This window comes from Pongo pygmaeus, chromosome 4 (assembly GCF_028885625.2).
Source record: "Pongo pygmaeus isolate AG05252 chromosome 4, NHGRI_mPonPyg2-v2.0_pri, whole genome shotgun sequence".
Taxonomy (NCBI): Eukaryota; Metazoa; Chordata; class Mammalia; order Primates; family Hominidae; genus Pongo; species Pongo pygmaeus.
Window position 1 is genome coordinate 144,755,650 of NC_072377.2, and position 23,910 is coordinate 144,779,559.

General features: G+C 48.1%; 2 protein-coding genes across 2 annotated transcripts in view; one reads left to right on the forward strand and one right to left on the reverse strand.

Moving 5' to 3' along the window:
* Positions 1–7,062, forward strand: part of CYSTM1 (cysteine rich transmembrane module containing 1) — a 68,611-nt gene extending 61,549 nt beyond the window's left edge. Inside the window, exon 3 of the mRNA XM_054487307.2 lies at positions 6,582–7,062. Coding sequence (XP_054343282.1) covers positions 6,582–6,688 — 107 coding nt within the window. The 3' untranslated portion in view covers positions 6,689–7,062. The remainder of the gene's footprint in view (positions 1–6,581) is intronic.
* Positions 7,063–8,289: 1,227 nt separating this feature from the next.
* The window catches only part of PFDN1 (prefoldin subunit 1), a 58,881-nt gene continuing 43,260 nt past the window's right edge, over positions 8,290–23,910 (reverse strand). The window contains exon 4 of the mRNA XM_054487305.2: positions 8,290–9,286. Coding sequence (XP_054343280.1) covers positions 9,203–9,286 — 84 coding nt within the window. The 3' untranslated portion in view covers positions 8,290–9,202. The remainder of the gene's footprint in view (positions 9,287–23,910) is intronic.

The following is a 23,910-nucleotide window of genomic DNA, read 5'->3' on the forward strand; positions in this document are numbered from 1 at the left end:
CCAGCTCTGGAAGAACAGAGCCAGGACCTCAGCTCAGGTCTGCCCAACTCCCAAGTTGGTGGCAGGGACATGGGGAAAGTGGGCCCTGGTTTTAACCTCTTCTTTTGTTGGTCATAGTTTTTTAAAAGCTCTTATTTTCTCTATTTTATTTAAATGGGGTGATAACCTTCTTGTAGAAAACATGGTCTTTACTGGAAAATACCAAGCACTTCTGGATCTCCAGCCACTTGCCCGGGAATTGTCAGCATCCAGCACTGGAGTTGAGTTACACACGAAGGGAGGCTGACATGCACCCGGGTGTTCCCTCACACATGCCTTGCTCAGGCTCCTCGGCAGCCACTCCTTGTCCCGCACCCTCATGTGGAAGGTGGAGGTGTGGCGGGTGGTGGCTGAGGGGCATTCACTCGGATGTTGTGACTGTGGACAGAATTCACTCCATATCTCAATTGACTGTTGGACCAGGTCGTTCTGAGGCGATGGGCCCTGACTCTCCTTGGGACACTCTGAACAAGGAGAAATCTAGATCTGGACCTAACACACAGATCTTGGATTTAGAAGGAGAACTGGGGCACAGAGAATAGGGAGGCCTTTCATTCCCTTGATGCATAGCCACATTTCAGGTCACATGCAGCCAAGATGCTGTCTGATTTGAAGCGAGTCTGATCTTGTGCAGTGAGCACTGGGCCAGAAGGTAGGAGGGTGTGGTGACAGGCCAGGACCTGCCTCTAATTCACTATGTGACCTCAGTCAACTTATTTCCCTTCTTTGAGCTCAGCATCCTCTTCTTACCAAAAAATGACTGGCCAAGGTGGTCCCCAAGGCAGTTCTGACTGTAGTCCTGGCATCTGGGAAGTTCTCAATTGTCTCAGTATCTACAGTCAACCCTGTTCTGGTAGCCTAGCAGCTCTTGCCCAAGGATGAAACCACAGGCAATGCTGGCAGTGCAGCCTTGTCAGGCTGGCCCAGCGTGTCCAGATCTACTAGATTCTGTTGTTTATCCAAAAATTGTTATTGGGTCTACTGTTCACAGGACTGATTGGGGGTGAATGAGATGACTCATTCACCTCGGGTCCCCTAGGCTTCATCAGCTTCTCAGAGGGCTTGGTCTTGGCCCTGGGATACCTGCTTGGTTTTGTCCAGGGGCAGCCTCCCTCCCAGGATGCCACTTCAGGATGGTGGCAAATGCACTTCTGAAGACCTACGAGCAAGGACCCATCCACAGCTCGGCAAGCCCTCACCCTTTCCAGACCAATCCATGTAAACGCCCGCACCTGTCCAGAGAGCAGTGGCAGCCTGAATGCTTGTTGGGTTGGGCTGCAGTCAGGTGAGACACAGGTTGGTGGGTGAGTTGGTTGGCCAGCTCCTGGTCTACTTCACCTTGGAGTGGGTATCTTGGGACTCAGCTTCACAGAAAAGCCAGGCCAGAGCTGAAGCTGCAGGAAAAGGGGGCAGGAGGAGTAGGGCAGAAAGAGAGGCTCGGGAGGCCCAGGGAAGGCTCTGAGCTTAGTAGGCAAAGGCAGTTGCTGTTGTGGAGCCTGGGCCAAGGCTGTGCCGATTCTGTCAGCTCCATATCCGCCTCCCTGTAGAAGAAGGGGAAAATGGAAGAGGTTCCTAACTTCTCCTATCTTACCCTTCAAACAGTCTGATGAAAACCACAGACTCTTGATTGCCTCTGCCCAGATATTCCCTGGAAGGACAGAAGCTGGGCTGGTCCCTCTGCTGTTCCTGGTCATCCTTCGCCCTATCACTCTCCCACTCAGCACACGGACCTGGTACTCACTGGCCTTGAACAGAGGCACAGTGGCATTGCCTTTAGGACATTTTGTTCTCATCGGTGTAGCCCCTTTGCTCTGGGTAGTAAACGATGCCACTGCACTTGCACATCCAAGGAAAGCTGAACTGAAACCATAGCAAGTTGAATCTTCTCTCTCTCTCTGCTCCTGCAGGAGCCGTCTCATGGCTGTCTTGAGGTTTTTACTTATTTGGAAAATGCTTAAAGATTTTCCCCTCCCTTCGTACCTCTGCATCTGAGCAGTAAAAGGGCTATTGTGGATCCTCTGAAACCTCCCGGAAGGCTGGTTGGCCTCCTTCTGTCGGTCTAGAAGCCCAATGTGGGGCAAGGGCAGTTGAGCAGACTACAGGTCCTCCTTCCCCTGGCAAAGCCATCATCTCCCCTGGTGGCACTTTTTGGAAGGTGTGGTGATTGTAGTTGTCTTAGCAGTTGAGGGCCAGCCCTGGGTGCCCATCACTGGTCTGGGTGATAAGGGGCCACGGTGCTGCTTCCTCACTCCTGGAGCAAGAAGGCTGCGGGCATCACAACCCTCTGGGAGGCTCCGGTCTTTCTGTTTGCCTTTCCTGCCTAGCTCTCTTGGGTTGGGACTGGTACAGACACTTGCAACAACAAGAAGGATCTAATAAGGCTCAATTACCATATCAAGGCACTCGATTAATCATTTACAAAGTCCCAGCCATGCAGGTGAAGGTTTCAGATGCCAGAATGGGGCTGACTGAGAATTGGAGACTTCACCTGAGAAGGCCTGTACTCACATTTCCTGCAGGTCATCCCTGCCCTGACCTCTATGGGAACTGGAGCCCCACTTGCCCATTGCCTACCCAGAACCAGGCTTCTGAGTAGCCCATGTGAATGTCACCTCTGGGACTATACAATACAGTAGTCCTAGATCCTGGGACCAAGGGGACTACTGGTTGGTGTGTCTGGTGGCCAAAGTTGCAGTGGGCAGTGGTGGCCCTGGAGAAGACCCCAGGGCTTGTTGGACAGGTCTGGCATCGTCCATCTATCTTTTCTGCTTCCAGCTTGAAGGCAAGAAGTTGGGAGGTGCCCCTGCCAGAAGCTGCTCAGCTCTTCCCAAAGCTGCTGTGCACCTGAGACCCAGGGCTTCCTGGGCCTTTCTGACCTAGCCTGGGCTCCTGGGCCACATCTGTGTGCTCACGCACCTCTCCCTGCACGTTCCCCACCCCACACTTGTGTTTGCATCCATGTGGCAAAGCTCTGGGTGCCTGCCCCTCTGCAGGCCCCACATCAGACTGGGGCTGAGAATACTGAGGGTTGGTTCAAAGGGCTGACTGCGGGCAAGAGAGGCAAGCCAGTGCAGGGTCCCCAGGACCTGACCCCCACTCCACCTGTAGTCCCCTGGGAATAGTCCCTTCTTCTCTGGGGCCGGTTGAATAGGGTGGTCTGAGACACTAGATAGCGAATGGGGGATGAGCCTTTTGGCACTGATGCTTATGGAAGGAAGCCAATCCTTAAGACCCTGCCCCCGTCAGGAGCTGGAACCCAGCCCCGGTCCCTAGACTGGCCACAGGGGGGCACTTGATCTCCAAGAAGCAGCTCAATCTGAGCAGCCACAGCAGGCACCAGAACCTCTTCCCAGGTTGGGCACTGACTGCTACCAACGTGCCCGGAAAGGTGGTGCCTGTTACCATCCCAGCCCCCCCACTGCTCTTTTAACCCCTCTCCCTTTTTTCCTTCTTTTTAAAAAGGTTTATATTTCTAAATAGCATTCCATTTACAGAAGTTGAGAGAAGAGCTGCCGAGGTGGTAGTTTCTGTAAACGGTTTAACATCTTACATAACCATAGTTCTGCCCGCTTTTTGTCTTCTGCTTGGCTGTAGAGGAGGCAGTTGCCAGGATGGCCCATCTCTGGTTGTGGAACACCTGGGTTGGGGCCACCTCTGCCACAGCTCCTGCTGGGTGACTCGCACTGCCAGCTAAGCCTCAGTGCACAGGGGGCCCCGGGCTTCAAGTACTGAGTGGCCCAGGACCCAGGCAGCATGGGGTGCCAGCCAGGATAGTGCACGAGTTCTCAGGCAGAGTCCCCCATTGGGAATTGGGGAGCGACGGGGATGGTAGCAGAGCAGAATGCCAGGAACGGTGAGGCCCTGGGGGGGGGTGGGGATCCTGGGGCAGAGACTAGGCTGTGCAGCTCAGTGCACCCTCTGAAGTTCAGTACCCTGAACCCTGCATCTAGAAGATGCAGTTGTAAAATTTCTGGGCCCCACCGCAGGTTCTCTGAAGAACTGTGAGGGTTGTCTTAGGGGTTTCTCCTGCGCTAGTCATCCCTGCTTTGGGCGACTGAAGCAAGGAAAACGCAGGTCACTCCCACCTCCAGACCCGTGCTACTCCCCATTGCCCATCCTCCCGACAGCCCAGGAGCAGAGATTCTGTCCTCAGCTAAAGGTGAAAAGGTCCTAAGGCTTTTGGGAAACTTGGTGCTCCAGGAAATAAGTGACTCGGGTTTCTAAGTTATGTGTGGGCACTCAACGCCCCTGTCATGGCTGTCACAGCCCTCTGGTTTGAAGTCCTCCATTTTGTAGCTGCTGTTTCTAACCTCTGTCAGCACTGCCTGGGAGTAATGAGCTCAAAGTCCCTAGTTCCCCATGTTTCCAAGTATATTATGTGAAAGCCCTGGCAAGGACGAACCTGATTAAACTGGAGGAAAAAGGTGGAGCAAGCAAGACTAGGACGTTTTTGTTTCCCCAGCCAAGCTGCCTGAGGTTCAGGGGCTCTGACAGGTGAGAAAGGCATGGCCACCACCTCAGCCCTGTCTCTGGAGGTCGGGGAGAAGGGGAAGCAGTGAGGAGACTGACTGATGTCCTGATGCCCACGCCTCACACGGCGGTCATGAAGACTGAGTGGCCCCATGTCCAGAAAGCCCTCAGCACGGGGCCTGGCACTTGTGAATACCTCAATAAATGGTAACTTAAGAGAGCCTGTGAGGCCCCTCCCACTGCAGCCAGCCTCCAGCTGAGTTTCTGGTCTGAAGCCCAGGGATGGCCTGCACATGAATCAAGCAGGCTATTTCCAGAGCTGGCAGGGGAGGGGGCTTTCTGTCCCAGGGGCAGGCGAGCCAATCCTGTGACAGGGAGACCACAGGGAAGGGGTTATTCAAGGGGATCTGCATGCCATTGTATTCGGGTTTCCCTGTCCAGAGCTACCCATGCAGGATCCCGGGGTGGGCAGGCCATCCAGGCAGATGGAAGGGACACTCTGCCTGGGGCTTTCCTGCTGCAGTGACCCCAGGGCGTGGGGTGGCCAGGCTTCAGTGGGTGGGGTAGGCTCTGGCTGGATGTGAGAGACGACTTTGCTGTAGCCCCAGTCACCTCTGTTCTCTTTCTGATCCCTTTTCTATCCCAGTTGGGTCTGAGCAAGCCTGGCTTGCCAGAGGCTTTAGAGCCATAAAGGCCTGGGTTCGGATCCTGCCCTTGCCTCTGCCTCGTCGCGTGTGCTTGAACGAGAGACCTAAGCTCTCTAAGCCTCGAATTCCTTGCCTGTGAAGTGGGAATGATGGTAGTATCTACCTCAGGGTTGCTGTGAAGACGAAATCAAGTACTTGACCTTAGGAGGCCTCAGAATAAATGAGCCATTCATCCTCTGCCTCTGAGCAGGCTTTCCTGGTGAAGGGCATCTAGACACAGACCTGTGCTGATGAGTGGAGCCAAATGAAAGTGGACTGGGATTAAACCTGTGCCACAGAAGGAAAAGGAACATGTCCGTGCAGTAGAGGGCAACTGATACAATGAGAGGACCTGGAAAATCTCCCTACTAACCCACTCAGCGTGCCCTGTAACAGCAATGACACCAGGCTCCAGAGAGAGGTGCTGCCAAGAGAGGGGTCTAAAAACAGATACAAAACACAAGAAAACTGAAAGAAAACCCCTGAAGGACTGGCTTAATTGATAAGATTCATGCATTCATGAACTTTGGAAAAGTGAAATGCTTACTGCTTATGAATTGGATGACAGTGGTTGTTTTGAGATTTTAAGTGGCCACAGATTGACTAGCAGCCATTTAAAATATGTCCTTATGGGAAGAGAAGCTAATGCCGCAAATCAGCTGACAAGCAGTGGGTAGTTGGGGTCCTTCTTGACCTATGGATTTGTTTAGCACTCAGATCTCTTGATAGAGCACTTAGCCATGACAGGGCTCAGGTTTCCAACTCCATTTGGAGGAAAAGTGAGCATGCTAGGCTCAGGAAGACACCACACAGGCTCCAGCCGCCCCATCCCACTCAGCCAGGTTTTCATCCCTGCCTTCCTTCATCGTTTATGTCAAGGTATAGAGGTTGGAGGCACATTCTGAAATTGTGTATTGCCCAGGAATGAAAAACCAGGGCTCTTGATTATTCTTTAAGGGTTTAAAGCCCCCCTTTAAAAGGAGATTTTAATTCCCTTTCCTCTGTTATTCTTGGGTGATGGGTCAGCTGTATCCCAAGAAATGACCCCCAGTTCCCCTCCAGGGGGGACAACATGCTACCTGGTTTACAAACCAAGTAGGGTTGGCCAACTCTGGTTGCCTTGGCATGGGGCCATTCTGCAAGTTCTCTAGTACTTATCCCTGTGAGGGTGAGGGCATCCTGGGTCTGGAGTGGCAGGAGGGAGAAAGCAGCTGAGCTGAGCCACCCTCCTTCCATTCAGCAGCAGGAATGGCAGGAGCACGGTTTCACCAGTCTGCTCAATAGCTTTCCCCTGCTGTAGCCTTCCCATGGTCCTGGGAGGCTAACTTTGCAGGGCCTGGGGTTTGCACCAGTCCATTCTCACCCTCTTCCCTCTTCACCCTCCAGTGTATGTGGTAGAAGACCAAAGAAGAGATGAGCTGGGACCATCCACCTGCCTCACAGCCTGCTGGACTGCTCTCTGTTGCTGCTGTCTCTGGGACATGCTCACCTGACCAGCCCAGCCCAGCCGTCCTGTCCTGCCAGCTCTGCTGCCACCTCTGACAGGTGTGCCTGCCCCCATCTCTTCTGATTGCTGTAACAAATGACTAGCTTTGCACAGACACCTTTACCTTCAGCACTATGGGATTCTGGATTAGTGGGGGTTGCTACTGTTTAATTCAGTGACTTGATCTTTTTAATGTCCAAAATCCATTTCTTATTGATCTTTAAAGATGTGCTAAATGACTTTTTTGGCCAAAGGCTTAGTTGTGAAAAATATTTATAATTTTTAAATTATACATTCAAGGTAGTGGCCAAATGTAACACACCATGGAATGATTTCTCTGCTAACAGCCTGTATGTTTCAATAAATTTGTCCAAAGCTCAACTGTCTAAATGGTTCCAGGTCTAAGCTAAGCTACCTGGAGTCTGTGCTTGTCTCCTGGACTCTGTTACCATGTCTAACTACTCATCTGCTCACTGAGGCTTATAAAATGTGGGTATCTCAGCTAGTGGCCACCATCCAATATATGACCAGCAGCCAATCTACCTTTTTATTCTGGTGGTGATGCAAACAGTGAGGGTGCTACAAGGAAGGCCAGTTCTGAGGCCAGGTGTCCTCCAGCTGGGTCATGGGCTCCTGGCCAAGCTACTCTCCCCCCCAGTCCCACTCAGAGATAGGCTCAGGGAGGAGCCATTTGCCACCACATCTTGTACCTGCCTTTACCCAGAGCCTAGGAAAGGGCCTTTTGGTAACCAGGGGCTGCCCCTGGAGTGGCTTCCAGGCCTGCTCCCTGGAAACCCAGGAACCTATAATTACATGGGGCCAGACAAGAGGGTTTCTTTTTTTTTGAGATGGAGTTTCACTCTTGTTGCCCAGGCTGGAGTACAATGGCGTGATCTTGGCTCACCACAACCTCCCACTCCTGGGTTCAAGCAATTCTCCTGCCTCAGCCTCCCGAGTAGCTGGGATTACAGACATGTACCACCAGGCCCGGCTAATTTTATATTTTTAGTAGAGACAGGGCTTCTCCATGTTGGTCAGGCTGGTCGCGAACTCCCAACCTCAGGTGATCTGCCCGCCTCGGCCTCCCAAAATGCTAGGATTACAGGCGTGAGCCACTGCTCCTGGCCGAAGTTTTCCCTTCTGGCTGTCCCCTCTCACCCCTCACCCCAGCTAGTCAGCCGTACCACTCATCTCATATTTGGCCACAGAGTGGCGCCAGGCTGCCATAGCAGCAAGTCCGATTTTCCTCCATCAGCTGGCCCGCCCAGCCCAGCCAGCCTGAGAAGCTGCAGCTGACTGACAGCTAGCTCCCTGCCGACTCTGCCTTCCCTCCGAAGCAGTGGCTGTGCAAATAAATGTTTACCAGTGCTCTCTTTAAAAAAAAAAACAGCCACGTTTTGTAGCATGTCCTACGTCTGATTTCTGTGGTGTACGTGTTCCCACCATGCCATGGCTGATTTCAGGTTACCAATGTGATGTCACTGACTGGAGCTGGGAAGGGCAGCACAGGACCTGCCATCATGTGGGATTTCCACCACCCAGACACAACAGAGGCAACCTCAGAGATCACAGCCAGTGCACAGATAGAGCACAGATCGTGGTCAAATGTAGTAATTAGGGATGCATTTTGAATATTTATTGTCCTTGTTTTTAACATAATTTGCAAATTTACATAATTATAATGGCTGTGTTTAACAACTGGCTTGCAACAAAATTCTTGAAAATTGAATAATTGGCCCACCTGGGCTGGGATGAGCCAGCTGGATCACACCGTTGCCCCCTCAGCCTCTAGGAGGCCTCAGGATTACGGCGTCCATCTTATGATATTGGCCAAAAGGAGACAGTCTTGGAGGTGCTGCTGACTGTTGAACTTCCTTTTGGAATGTATGGGAGAAGGCAGGGAAAGGAATCTTTAGGCAGACTGCCATCCAGGGACTGTTATTCTGTTCACTGAGATTCAGCTGTGAACGTCTGTTCTTTCTTCCTCTTCTGTCTACTACATGCAGGCCTGGAAGCTGAGGGTTAGTCAAAGGTACAGGAAGGGAAAAGAGAAGAGGGCAAGGCCCATCCCCCAAGAAAGGAAGGGCTCTGATGCAGAGGGAGCAGGAGCTGAGGTGGAGACAGCCACTGCCTCTCTCACCCTCTGTTCCATCCCTCTGCTCAAGAAAACCAGGCTTAGCAGAGTGGGACAGACGCTTTTTACTGGTCTGGCTGGCGTGCCTAGTGGAAAGCTCAGGCAGAGCTTCCTATCTTGCCCTGGCTCCCATCTTCCCTCTCCTGGGAGTTCATCACACACCCCGAGAGGGAAGAGTGTCCTGGGCAGAGGTGGCAGGCAAAGCCGGGTAAAAACTCCAGGGCTGGGAAGCAAATGAGGCTCAGGGTGATGCAGAAAATGTGATGTTGCCAGGCCATCCAAATAAAGCATCCATTGGGGCAGAGGAGAAGCTGTTTCCCTGCAGAGACTCCTCTGCCCCCACCAGGAATGGGAGGGGCAGGAGGAAGAGCTTCCTAGAGAGGCTCCCTACTGGGCCCTTCGTGCCATCAGCATCTCCCGGATGTTGTCCTCAGCTTCCTTAACGCTTCGCTCCAGGTAAGACTTTTTCTGCTGCAATATGAGAGACAGACAAAGGTTAGGACCAGAGTGAATGGGCCGGGCTGGAAGACACAGCTTTGACGTCCAATGGTTATGGCTTTTCCTTTGTGACGGGCGACTTCCAGGAGTATACTGAGAGCCACATACACACACCTGCCCACAGTGCTCCCCCGACCTCCGAACCATAGGTGATCACAGGCAGGCAGCAGGGAGGAGATGGCTTTGGTAGAAGCAAAAGTGCTCTGTGGAAGACAGGCAGTAGCACTCTTCCCCCAGAAGGAAGCAGACTCTAAAAAACAGCCGTCTCAGTACATGAAGTTATCCCAGACAGACAAAGGCCAGGAAATTCCAGGACAAAGCTCCTGTCCGTAACAGACTATCTCCTCTCAAGGTTTTCCATGGCCTGGGCCAGGCGCCTGTAGCCACTGCAGCTATAAAATGGACGGTGCACGCTCTGCCCTGTCCAGCAGGAATATGGGCTGCTGTGAGGGCTGTGGAGCTGTCTCGCATCGCACTGAGTGGGTGAGTCAGGAGGCAATCTGCTTTTCTAATGAGACTGCTGCCTGCCAGGAATCTGGGACACTGACACACTGAGGAAAGCAGACCTTTTGGAGGCTTACCTTCTACTCCATCTGGGTCCTAAATTAAAAATCTCTGCTTAGACAAAGAACTTTCACAACTTTCAGGAGCCAGGATTTCAAAGATTAGTCAAAGGAAATGATGTCTGTACATTATTTGCCCTGTGCTCACCCCAGAAGTATGGTGGTTTTACCAGTGGTCCTTGCCCTGAGGACATAGTTGTGGCTGTATTCGCAGTTAACAGACATGAAATGAAGCCTCCCTTTTTGAGGAATACTATTCATGTCCTGAGGGAATACTCAAAATTATCACCTCCCAGGGCACAATGTGACTGAGCCACACTGGAACCAGTAATGCAGTTACCAGGCAGCCCAGGCCCTTCTCTCACCTCAACCCCCTTCACCCAAGCACCTGTTGATTCTGTTCCACCCACTAAAGTGCCCACAGGACTCAGGGAAGCAGGGAGAGGTTAGGGCAGAGGACAAGTGAGCTCTCTGTCCAATTAATTAGTTGTTTGTTTGTATGTTTTATTTATTTTTGAGACAAGGTCTCAGCTCAGAGTGCAATGGTGCAATCACGGCTCACTGTAGCCTCTACCTCCCACCTCAGCACAAGTAGCTGGGACTCTAGGTGCACTGGGACTATGGGTATGCACCACCATGCCCAGCTAATTTTTTTTTTTTTTTTTTGTAGAAATGAGAAACTTCAATTTTTTATTTTTTGTATTGCCCAGGCTGATCTGAAACTCCTGGACCCAAGCGATCCTCCCTCCTCGGTCTCCCAAAGTGCTGGCATTACAGGCGTTGAGCCACCGCGCTTAGCTATTTATTAAATGATACATATAGAGGCTTTTTCCTACAGAAGCCAAATGTGGCATACACAAATCTTTATCAGTTCTTCCGTGAACCTCTGATTCCTGTCTGTCCTCTCCTTGCTTCAAATTTCCCTAAGGCTAGGAAGAACCCTCTTTACTCATCTCCCATCTGTCTAAGTTGCACAGAATTCCTTGTGACACAACAGGAGCTCCATAAAAACTCATGGCCAGACACAGTGGCTCATGCCTATAATCTCAGCACTTTGGGAGGCCAAGACGGGCAGATCACCTGAGGCCAGGAGTTTAAGACCAGCCTGGCCAACATGACAAAACCCTGTCTCTACAAAAAATTAGATGGGTGTGGTGGCAGGCACCTATAATCCCAGCTACTCAGGGGCTGAGGCAGGAGAATCACTTGAACCCGGGAGGCGGAAGCTGCAGTGAGCCAAGACCGTGCCATCGTACTCCAGCCTGGGCAACAAGAGCAAAACTCCAACTCATGGTGACCATGATAACCATTCAATCCAATGCCTACAAATGCATACTGTTGCTAAGGAATTTTAATTACATTGCTAAACCAAATACAGTCCTATCACTGTGATATCAGAGTGGGAACTTAAACTTCCTTTGACAAACAACTCTCTTTTTGAGACGGAATCTCGCACTGATGCCCAGGCTGGAGTGCAATGGCGCCATCTCGGCTCACTGCAACCTCCGCCTCCCAGGTTCACACAATTCTCCTGCCTCAGCCTCCCAAGTAGTTGGGATTACAGGCACACACCATCACGCCAGCTAATTTTTTGTATTTTTAGTAGAGGTGGGGCTTCACTATGTTAGCCAAGCTGGTCTCAAACTCCTGACCTCATGATCTGCCCGCCTCGGCCTCCCAAAGTGTTGGGATTACAGGGGTGAGCCACCATGCCAGGCCGATAAACAACTCTTAGACTTTAACTGTCGTGAGCTGAAAAAAGGCAAATACTAGTAAGCCCTGACACACACTAAAGAATGTATGTCCACTGGGTGTCACACAGAGGGGAGCAATAGCTCAGTGCCATACACCACCTGGGCACCCTGTGGACCCCATGTGAATGCAGGGGAAAGGCGAGTAGAATAAGCCCGCTTCTCCTCCTACAAAAGTCAGCCAGGGCCCAGGGACTCTGGTCTGTTGCATTCAATCTCTGCCAACTTGCTGCCACAGCTGGCAAAACCATCAACTTGGAACATAAGCAAGAGCTCTTCTCCCCTCCCACCCAGACTCCCCAGCCAAACTCAGGCTGTACCTCTCAGCTTCAAAAATTCCTTCTTCTGTAAAATCTGTCTTCTAACACTTTGATGAATTTTACCACTCCATATCCTAAAGTCTTCAGGTTTCCAAACAATGATGCAAATTAACATATCTATCTATATTTTTGTTTTGTTTCTAGAAATGGGGTCTTGTCATATTGCCCAGGCTGGCCTCAAACTCCTGTGCTCAAGCAATCCTCTTGCCTTAGAGGCATGTGCCACGGTACTGCCTTCATCTTTAAATTTTTAATTAGTTTAAATAAATGTAATAGACATTTCTTAAAAAAAAAAATTCCAACAGGACAGGACATCCCTAACATAGTGGACCTTTCTAACTGTATTTCAATAATTCCCGTCTCAGTCCCCAAGCATATTTAAGCCCGGAAGACTCTCATCATAATCAAACCCAGCACAAGGCACCTGTTGTGGGTTGAACTGAATTTGACAAAAAGATATGCTGAAGTTCTAATCTCTGGTAATTTGGAAGGAGGATCTTTGCAGGTGTAACTAAGTTAAGATGAGATCATATTGCATTAGGGTGGGCCCTGAATCCAATCATTAGTGTCCAAACAAGGCGCTGTGAAGACCAATTCGTGGTGGCTTCAAATACAAGTAGAAAACCAACACAATACCTGATATGAGGGATGCCCCCAGACATCAATTCTACCACAATTATTTGGGGATAAGTATGATCCTAGCTTATAAAGTTTTAAGGGCAGTTACCCAGGCCTCTGCAATTCAGTGTGGTCAGAGGTGTGGCAGGATTGGTCCTGTGAGTGCAGAAGAACCTTGGGAGGCCTCTGTCTCCACGGGTGTCTTAGTCTGTTTGTGTTGCTCTAAAGGAATGCCTGAGGCTGGGTAATTTATGAAGAAAAGAGGTTTGTGTGGCCCACAGGTCTGCGGGCTATACAAGCATGGTGCAGCATCTGCTTCTGGAGAGGGTTTCTGGCTGCTTGCACTCGTGGTGGAAGGCGAAGGGGAGCCGCCTGTACAGAAATCATGTGGCCAGAGAGGAAACGAGAGAGAGGAGGTGCCAGGCTCTTTTCAACAGCCAGTCAGTGAAGAAAAGAAGTGTGAGAACTCACTCCCATGAGACTGGCACCAAGCCATACACAAGAAACCCGCCCCCACAATCCTAACATCTCCCACCAGGCCCCACCTTCAACACTGGGGGTCAAATTTTTTTGTGGGCTTGGGGGGTCTGGGGGTACCAAATTTCAACATGAGACCTGCCAGGGGGGCAAAGAAACCCTATGCACACCACAGCAGGGGCATCCTTCATTTCCAGTGCGGTACTGTGCTCTTGGGTAAGGGCACTAACCCCATTTAAAGGGCTCTGCCCTCATGACCTACTCATCTCCCAAATGGCCACATCTCCTAACACCATCACCTCAGGAGTTAGGATTTCAACAAAGACTTTAGGGAGAAACAACTATTCACACCACAGTACTTTTCAACTTCCAAGAAGCCATGCATGCATGGTCTTGGTTTCAGCTAAATCTCCGACCTCACCTCCAACAACTCTTCCCCGTCACTCCTTCAGCTCCAGTCACACGGGCCTCCCGTGCTACTCCTCCAATCCACCAGGTATATTCCTGCCTGGCCTTTGCCCTTTGCTGTGCTCTCCGTGTAGAAGTTCTCTTCCCCAGATATTCACATTACTCATCCCCTCACTTCCTTCAGGCCTTTCTCAAATGTTACCTTATCTGCGAGGCCTTTTTGAGTACATGCTGCCCAATACTCCCTATTCTCCTCACCTTGACTCTTCTCCAGAGCTCCTTCCACCACAGGAAGCAGAAACTGTCTGGCTTCCCTTATGAGAAGGAAAGGTCCACAAGGGCAGGACTTTGTTCTGTCACCTGATACAGTCCTACTGTCTAGAAGAATGGCTGGCACATAATAGGAATTTGATGTTTGTTGAATAAAGTGCTTTAGTGTGGGAAATGACGCCTTACTGATGTACACACACTTTTTAGTTTTCTCTCCCAACTTGAATAATCAAGAAACGCCCAACAGAAGAAGCAAAGGCAGAAACTGACCATTTTCCTTCAAGGTGGTTTTCAGCTTTCGGCATTGCCCTCTCACCCCTGCCCCTGGATATACACAGATTTAAAACTCCAACCAATCACTACAAATAATGTCAAGTATTTGAGGTAATGAATATGTTAACTAGCTTGATTTAATTATTCTACATTATATTATTTTTATTTGTTTTTGAAACAGGGTCTTGCTCTGTTGCCCAAGGTAGAGTGCAATGGCACGATCTAGGCTCACTGCAAACTCCACCTCCCGGGTTTAAGCAATTCTCCCATCTCAGCCTCCCAAGTAGCTTAGGATTACAGGTGAGTACCACCACGCCCAGCTAATTTTTCTATCTTTAGTAGAGACAGGGTTTCACCATGTTGGCCAGGTTGGTCTCAAACTCCTGGCCTCAAATGATCCGCCTGCCTCAGCCTCCCAAAGTGCTGGGATTACAGGTGTGAACTACTGCACCCAGCCCACATTATATTTATAAATCATAATACTTTTACCCCATAAATTTATACAATTATGAATTATTGATTTATAATAAAATAAATAAATAATAAAACTCAAACGTTACAGATCCCAGTGGGGGCTTTGGATCTGGCCTTGCTTCCACAAACAGAACAGACTCTAACAGGCCTTTATGCTTTATCAGGTCAACTTGCAAAACTAAAAAACAAACCACCCCAATTTCCCATGTCCTGGACTCCGAAATCCTTGAGGAACTGCTCTATCTGATGTCAGCCTCAGGGCTGCTGGAGCGACATTTCAAATCCACACTTACTACCAGCAATCCTGGGAGGGCATCTGCTGATCTCACTGCACCATCTTTCTGTCTTGCCGAGCGACTTCCCTCAGAATGCTTTCACCAGGAAAGTCTCTAGTGGCATCAAACCACAAAGCTCTGGGTGCAGCGACATTCTTGTGGGCCCTTGCCGTGATGACAAACTCTGAGATTTCCTGTGGGGCTCAGCATGGCCAGGGAAATGACATTGTTGGAGTTATTGCTCATCAGCCTGAGGTTCTTTTTTCCAGGAGTCAGACTCGGGCTTGTGTTTCATTCTCATCCTCTTACCAAGGAAAGAGGCTCCAGTCCCTAGAACTTTTCTGACATGACACAATCTCTCAAATAGACTCCTGAGGTAATACATCTTGTGATGCTATCACTACAGACTTTTTTCTTTTCTTAGGAACTTTGTCTCCAGCTCTCCTTCTCTAAATTAGTTTCGTTTTTTTTCTTTTTTTCTTTCCTGTTTGTCCTGCCTTGGGGTATTGAAAAGAGTTTTCTCCTCTGTTCCTCTATTTTCCCATTTGTAAGATGAGGATTTGGGCAATACCAGTGCATCCCTCCACCCCCACCCCACTCCCATTTCTACTTTAGCCACACGACACTTTCTTCAAATGAACTCTTGCCTTAAAGACTAAACAAACAAAACAGGTTAAATGGAGCTCAGAGGAGAGGGGAGACATACTATGGATGTGTATGGATATGTACTTTTATCTGAATAAAAATAGCCCTGCTGGCTCATCTCCTGCCCTCCAATCCAGGCTTCGGAGGCAACAGACAAGGCAGACTTAGGTTCTCTTCTGTTCCTGATATTCTGTGAGAGCTGAGTCCTCAGAGACCCTCTGCTGGGAGTCACGGTTTCTGATCCTGAGTGTGACCTGCCTTGGTCACATACTTCTCTCTTGTGTAAAATCCACAGCTTCCAGCTCCTGGAGACCACCACCAACTTCAAGCTCTACTATTAATCAAAGAAACTGAAGGCAATGGCCATCTTTTCGCTGTCTCTACCGTGACTTCCACATGAAAAACCCGAAGCCTCACTAATTCTCATGTTCCTCACTGGCAGATCTGTGAAATGGTCAGATGGTGCCAACTGCCCACAATGGGGATGTTTGGCAAGAGGCCAAGAACTCACTGAGGGCTGAAGAAGCATGTCTTGATGGGGGACAAGGTTGGAAAAAGGCAGGGGAAACAAGACAAAAACAGAAAAAAAGGCAACAAGAGGACACAACCAGAGAAGTCAGGATGGAAAATGGGACAGCATAGCCACCGCTGCAGCAGGCAGGGGTGGGGCAGAGCCCTGAGGGCACATGTGCCCTGAGCTGCCAGCCTGGATGGGTGAGGAGTGCCAACAGAGGCAGGCAAAACCCCACACCTGAGAGACAGGTCTAAGCGGTCCACGGATATGCCCACTTGTAAACTCCTCTAGGTGCATCCACTTCACCAGAGGACACAGCTAGGCGATATGGTAACCACTGAGTTACACCGCTGGGAGACAAATCAAAGAAAGATAAAGCAATCTTAGGCATGGAGCAGGAGAATAAAAAGAAATCTCGGAAGGAGTTACTGTCCCTGCATCTTCTAGATACTACTTTAGAAATATCCTTCAGAAAAGAAAGAAAAAGAAAGAAAAGAAAAGACCCTTCAGAGGTCTTTCTGCTGAAGGACAGGGACAAAAAACTTGCTTCAGCTAAGCGCTGACCTGTTTTCCTCCCAGGTGTGCTTTTACCTGCCGACAGACTGACACTGCTACCATATGGGGTCAGACTCCCAAACCCCACCTATGATCACATGCTGGCTAGCACCCCCAATTCAGTCTGCCAAGACAAACTCGAACCCCTACACCACTCAAGCACTTTACAGCAGATATACACGAGGGGAAAAAATTCTTCAAACAGTGTTTAGCCGCTCGGTCCCCCTGAGGTTTAGGTGAGTTCTACCTACTGCTGCCCTCCCTAACACATCAGCTTCATGTGAGCCCCAGAGAAAGCCCAGCCTACCAGATAGCCTGGGAAAGACCAGATAGAAAGCTCAGAGTGAAGCACAGAGCCAGGAGTGGCAACTGTCCCAATGCAATATGGTGCTGATCAAGCCTCAGCCAAAGAATCACTACCATCTGCAGGCACCAGGTGTAAAAGGGATGATGACAAGCCAGCAAATCGGGTCAAGCGATGGGCAGCTGAAGTAGGTGGGGACTTTTGGTTCAGAGAAGATTAAGGGAAGAAGGAATCTATCACTACCTTAACTATAGAAAGCAATGGCTCTCCAAGTGCAGTCCTCTCCCAGCAGCGTCGGGATCACCTGCGAACTTATTAAAGGGCATATTCTTATGCCCCGACCCAGACCCACTGAACCAGAAACCCTGGGGATGGAGTCCGGCAATCTGTGTTTTCACAAGCCCTCCCGGGTGGCTGTGACCCACACTGAAGTTTGAGACTCAAACTTTTTGTTCTAAATCAGGAGTCAGCAAACTTTTTCTATAAAGGGCCAGATAATAAATATTTCAGGCTTTCACTGTGGGGTTATCTCTGTTACAACTACTCAGCTCTGCCATTGTAGCACAAAAGCAGTCAGACAATGTGTAAACAAATGGGTGTGGTGCAGATGAATGGGCACAGCTATGTTTCGAAAGCACAGAAACAGGCAGTGGGCTGGACGGGGCAGGCGGTGGTTTGCCAGTGTCTGTTCCTTAAAAAGATGGAGCTTTAAAGGGTAGGACTGAGTCCAGCAGTTAGAGATTTTTAACTTTCACTGAAAGCTGCCTAATAAAAGCCTACATTTCCATCTGTCCACGCTTCCATCCATTCATTCAGCTCACTGCCAAACCATTTCCCCTCATTTATCCTTCACAAACCCTGGTCCTTGAAGTTCATGGCATCATGCTTAACTACCGGACTCCCCTCTCCTTGTTGCTTCAGTCTTCCAGTATCCTGGGCACTATCCGTCATCATCGGTGGCTCCTGTCTCCCTCTCCACCACTGCTGTACCATTCAAGGTGACTTCAACAAGAATGTAGATGACCCACCCAATACCACAGTCTCCTCTCTCCTCACAATTTTACGGTTACCCCACCTCAGCCACCCGGTCCATGGTCATGCCCTAGGTCTTGTCAACACTAGAAGCTGCACACCTCTGAAGTGTCCATTTCACCACCACTACCTCATATTCTTCCAGGTCACTTCTGATACTCTCACCCCAGCATTTCTTCAACCTCGTCACGCAACAAGTTGTTCATTATCCATTATGCTTCCGTGGGCTTTTCCCTTCCTACCCAGCTTTGCTTATATAGTCCATCATTTATATTTATTCTCCTTATATATACCCTTTTACCTATGTCCCTCTCTCCCTCTGTTGCACTTAACTGGGAAAATGCCAACCCAGATTAAACTCAACCATCTACCCACTCCATGCCTCACCTGAGTGGCTGAAGGTTGCTGGAGGAAAATGCTATACTGTGCTGAATGGTCTCACTTTAAATTCAGAGCCATGAATCCCAAATGGGCACTATGGAAATTCTATTAAACTTCCTTTATATGTTTATTGTCTGCTCTCCAAAACAACTATTTCATGCTTTGTCTTGTCTCCTCAAATCGCCTATTCTCCCTCCTCTCCTCAGCTGAGAAAATAAATCTGATGAGAACTCTATCTTCCCACTACCAAATCTGCTAATCGACCTACGCCTGTATGTATAGTCTCTTCTTTCTCTACTGTTAAAATTGATAGCATCCCTGTACTGTGTTTTTAAAGGAATCAAAATACAACCCTGCACTTTGGAAGGCTGAGGTGGGAGGATCACTTGAGGGAAGGAGTTTGAGACCAGCTGGCCCTTGGACTGTAATTTACGGAACCCTGGCCGAGAATATCACCCACCTATTAATGAGACCCTATCTCTATAGCGAGACCCCATCTCTACAAAAATAAAAAAATCAGCTGGGCGTGGTGGTGCATGTCTATAGCCCCAGCTACTCAGAAGGCTAAGGCAGGAGGATCACTTGAGTCCAGGAGGTTGAGACTGCATGCAGTGAGCCGTGATCACACCACTGCACTCAAGCCTGGGTGACAGAGCAAGGCCCTGTCTCAAAACAAAACAAAAACACACACACACGACCCTTCCACTTAGACAATGATTTCATCCCCACATACCTTCTCAGAAACTTCACTCTTACCGTTAATCTTCCTTTCTTCTTAATCTTCTATTTCTTACTCTGCAAGATCCTTCTTGGTGAGGCAAATCATTAAAAAACCCTTTCTTTACCTCTCAGTCCCCTGTAAGTACTGCCTTTTTTCTACAAAACTTCTTGAATCAGTTTTCTGAGGCAGCTGCCTCCCCTGTCTTCCCTCCTATCTGCTCCTCAGACCTCTCCAATCACACTTCTACCTCCTCTAATGAATTGGCTATGATTCAAGTCCAACGATCTCTATGGGTGCTTCTCTGTCATCTTACTCAACCTCTCAATAGTGTTCAACATAGTTCTTGGAACACTTTCTCCTTCTAGCTTTCATGACACCACACTTCTATTCTCCTCCGACATAACTGGCTACTCTTTCTAAGTTCTCCTTTGCTGACTACCCCTCCTCTGCTCAGCTTCCGAATGCTGCATTTCCCAAGAAGCTGTCCTGGAACTCCTCCTCTTCTCCCCATCTGCACTCCCTCTTAGAAACTCTCATCTCGGCCAGGTGTGGTGGCTCACGCCTGTAATCCCAGCACTTTGGGAAGCTGAGGCATGAGAATCACTTGAACCCAGGAGGCAGACGTTGCAGTGAGCTGAGATCAAGCCACTGTACTCCAGCATGGGTGACAGAGCCAAGACTCCATCTCAAACAACAACAACAACAACAACAAAACCAATACTCTCATCTCATAGCTTTAAACATTATATGACTCCTAATTTGTATCTCCAACCCTATATCCCCTTAATTCCAGATTTAACATATCCAATTATTTATAAAACATATCCTCTTGGATGTCAAACCCAGACTTCAACATATTTAAAACAAACACAACTGATTTATAGTCACCCCCACCCCTACCCCTCCCTGACTTCCCCATCTCAGTGAATGGCACTCACCCAACTGCTCAAGGTAAAAAACAAAAAATGACAAAAAAAAAAAAAAAAAGGCTATGTTTTTCAAGAATGACCCTACATGGCACATCCCTGATTTTTTTCTTTTCCTCAATCCCCACGCCTTCCATCCAATCCATCAGCAAATCTTATTAGGTTACTTCCAAATATATTCCCAAACTCTACTCTTCTTTCTATCTAGCACCACTGCCCCCGTCCTAGTCCAAGCCTCCATCATCTCTTGCCTGGAGGTGTGTCATGGACACTCACACTGAATCAAGTTAGCCTCTGCTCAAAAAGCCTCTAATGGGCCAGGCGTGGTGGCTCACACCTGTAATCCCTGCACTTTGGGAGGTCGAGGCAGGTGGATCACCTGAGGTCAGGAGTTTGAGACCAGCCTGGACAACATGATGAAAACCCATTTCTACTAAAAATAAAAAAAAAATTAGCTGGGCATGGTGGTAGGCACCTGTAATCCCAGCTACTCAGGAGGCTGAGGAAAGAGAATCGCTTGAGCCCAGGAGGTGGAGGTTGCAGTGAGCCGAGATCACACCACTGCACTCCAGCCTGGGCAACAAGAGAAAAACTCCATCTCAAAAAAAAAAAAAAAAAAGCCCCTAATGGTTTCACCTCACACTTAGAAAACAAGCCAGACTCTTTAATCGAGGTGATCAGGCTCCACATGGCCTCACTCCTGCCAACCCCTCCACTTCATTACTACTCTGTCCCCCTTTCACTTGCTTAAACAGCTCCAGCAGACTTATTTCTGTCTTAAGACAGGAATCTCTCTCTGTGTAATATTTCTCTGTGACCTCCACCTGGAATGTTCTTCCTTGAGATACTTTTATGTGGCTGTCTGCTTCTTTTCATTCACATCATAGCTGAAATTTCATTTTTTCAGAAAGCCCTTCCCCAATTGTTCAACTAAACGAGGTCTCCAGTAACTCTCTAAAACATCACCCTTACTACATGATGGTTTCTTGTTTCTTTATTGTCTGTATCTCAGTGTAAGCTCCAAAGAGTAGGGATCATGTCTGATTTGATTAATGCTATAACCCTAGCACCAAGAACTGGCACATAATTCATCTAACCAACAGGTATTGGGCACTCAGCACTCCAAAGAGCACCAACAGTAGAGCAGCGAACAAAGCACACACTTATCCCTGGAGATTATACTGTTGCAGGCCACACAGACATTTAGCTACCATTGTAATAAGGGATCTGAGGGAAACCATGGTCTTCGATGGAGGAAACATCCAATGGAATCAAGGAACTCACAGAGGGACTTGAGAACTCAGCTCTGAAGGATGAGCAGGAATTAACAAGAGGAGAGGTGAGAGTGGGGAGAGAGTAATTCCAAATAAATGGAGCCCGGCAAGGTGGGAGAACTGAATGTCAACCAGGGAGACTGAAGCACAGAAACAGAAAGGATGAGAATACAGAGATGAGGCTGGTGAGGCTGAGTCGGATCATGTGGGGTCTTAAGCCATATTAAAGTTTTGGAATTTATCTTGAAGGCAATGGAATGCCACTGGGTTTTAAGCAGGAGAGCAAAAGTCAAATTTCCATTAAAAACAATCTCACTCAGCTGAAGCACAGAGAATGAATGAGAACAGAGCTTCCCAAAAACGTCCTATGAGTCATGAATGGGTAACAGATGTGCCCAAGATATTGATCCCTCAGTCCCTGGAGTGGCTGGGTGGTCCAGGGCAGCCATAACCCCCCTGGGCAGTTGCCTTCAGCTTTCAGCACCTTTGTCCGGTTACCCCAGTGAATTGTGCAAATACAATTTTCTGAGAGCTGTACTGTAAAAAAAAAAAAAAAAAAAAAGCCTGGGAAGCACTGGATTAGAGAATACACGCGTGAATGTTGGAAACCTATTAGGAGGCCACTGCAATCGTCTTGGAAAGAGATGACAGTATCTTAGTGGTGACAATGGAGATGAAGAAGGGCAGGTAGATTTCTGAAATATTCAGGAGGAAAATCAACAAGAGGACTTCACCACTCCCTTCATCATAACCTTCATTAGACGTCAGAAGCTGGGGAGGAGGATGTCAGGAATGACTCCCAGGATGCCCAGTTAGGGCTTGCACAGTGGCTCGAGGGTGCTGCCTTTCACTGAGAGAAGAAATGCAGGAGGAGGACCTGGTTTGGAAGGGAAGATTCTGAGCTTTGTTTTGGACATAGTGGGTTTAAGGTACCTGTGAGACATCCAAATGAGATGTGAAAAACTAGATTGGCTCTGGAGTTCATGGAAGAAATCTGGGCTAGGGATATAATTTTGCATAGAGGTGGTACTTGAAGTCGTGAGAATGGATGAAATTCCTAGGTAAAGCACATACAATAAGAGGACTTAGCCTTGAAGAAATTCAACATTTTAAGTCTGGAATGCAGAGGAGGAACCAGTAAATAATACTAAAAAGGAGGGAAATGTGTGTCATAGAAACCAAAAGGCGAGTAGTTCAGGAAAAAGAATGAGGTCACTAAAAATCATTGGATATGTTCAAATAGGAAGAGTGACAACACATCAGAAATGGTTGGGGGCTAGAAAGGGGAGCGCTACATCAAGTGGCCTGTAGGATATCTTGCAACTTTAAAAAGTTGAGACCTGACCCTAACTCCATGAAGGAAAACTAGCAGACATTTTAAACTGTTACAGATGAGCCTCAAGAACATGTAATGCAGTGTCAGGACAAATAACGTTAACTCCTGTCTTCAATGAGACATTGGGTTTTGTGTAGGTCCAACACAAGGGTTGTAGAAGCATCAATATAATTACACCCAAGGAAACGATTACAGTTTCCCAATATACATTACTTTTCTTCTGTTTTGCCAACATCAAAAAGTCAAGTGCTCTTCAATAAGACGGACTAGAGGAACTGTTAAAACTCTACAAGTCTTCCAAATGAGCAAAAACAACAACAAAAAACAGTAAGTCCCAATATTTCAGTTTGTCTTTAGTTTGTCCCAGTCTTACAGAAGCAAGAGGATCAAATCAACAGTGTTTACAGTGGAGTTTGGCCTGTAGGCATGGTAAAGGAGTAGGTGAATAAGGGTGTGTCTGCTAAGAGAGGAAGTAAGGGTGACACCTTGCATTCTTGGAAGTGGAGGTGTAATTGACGCAACTGTGGGGTAAGATTAACATGCAGGTATGTGTGGCTAGAGCCTAAAGTCAATCCTGATCCTGCTCTCTGCTCCAAGCAATTCCTATTTTCTTTCAGCTCCAGAATTCCTATTTTCTTTCAAGTCAACAACAACAAAGACAACCCAATTTTAAAATAAGCAAAGGATTTGTACAGGTATTTCCTCAAATAAGACATATTATTGGTCAAAAAGCACATGAAAAGCTGTTCAACATTACTATCATTACAAAAATGCAAATTTAAAAAATCACAATGATAGACTATACCAACTAGCATGGCTGTAATCAAAAACCGGCCAGATGCAGTGTTGCACACCTGTAATCCCAGCACTTTGGAAGGCCAACATGGGAGGATCATTTGAGCTCAGGAGTTTGAAACCAGCCTGGGCAACATAGTGAGACCTCCGTCTCTACTAAAAATATAAAAACAGAAAATAAAATAAAATAAAAAACAGAAAATAACAAGTGTTGGCAAAGATGTGGAGAAACTGGAACCCTCATATATTGCTGGTGGTTTAAAATGGGGCAGCTGCTACAGAAAAGTTTGGCAGGTACTTCAGTTAAAACATAAAATTACCATATGAGCCAGCTGTTCCACTCTGACATACAAACAAAAACTTGTAAATGTTCATAGCAGCATTATTTACAACAGCCAAAAAGTGGAAATAACCTAAATGTCCATCAATTGATAAATGGATAAACAAAATGTGGTACATCCATACAATGGAATATTATTCAGACATAAAAACAAGAGAAGTACTGATACATGCTATAACATGAATGAACCTTGAGACATTAAGCTAAGTGAAAGAAGCCAGACACAGAAAGCCACATACTAGATGATCCATTTATAAACACCCAAAACAGGCAAATCTGCAGAGACAGATAGAAAACAGATTCATGGTTGCCAGGTACTGAGGGAATGGGCAGTCTCACTGCTTA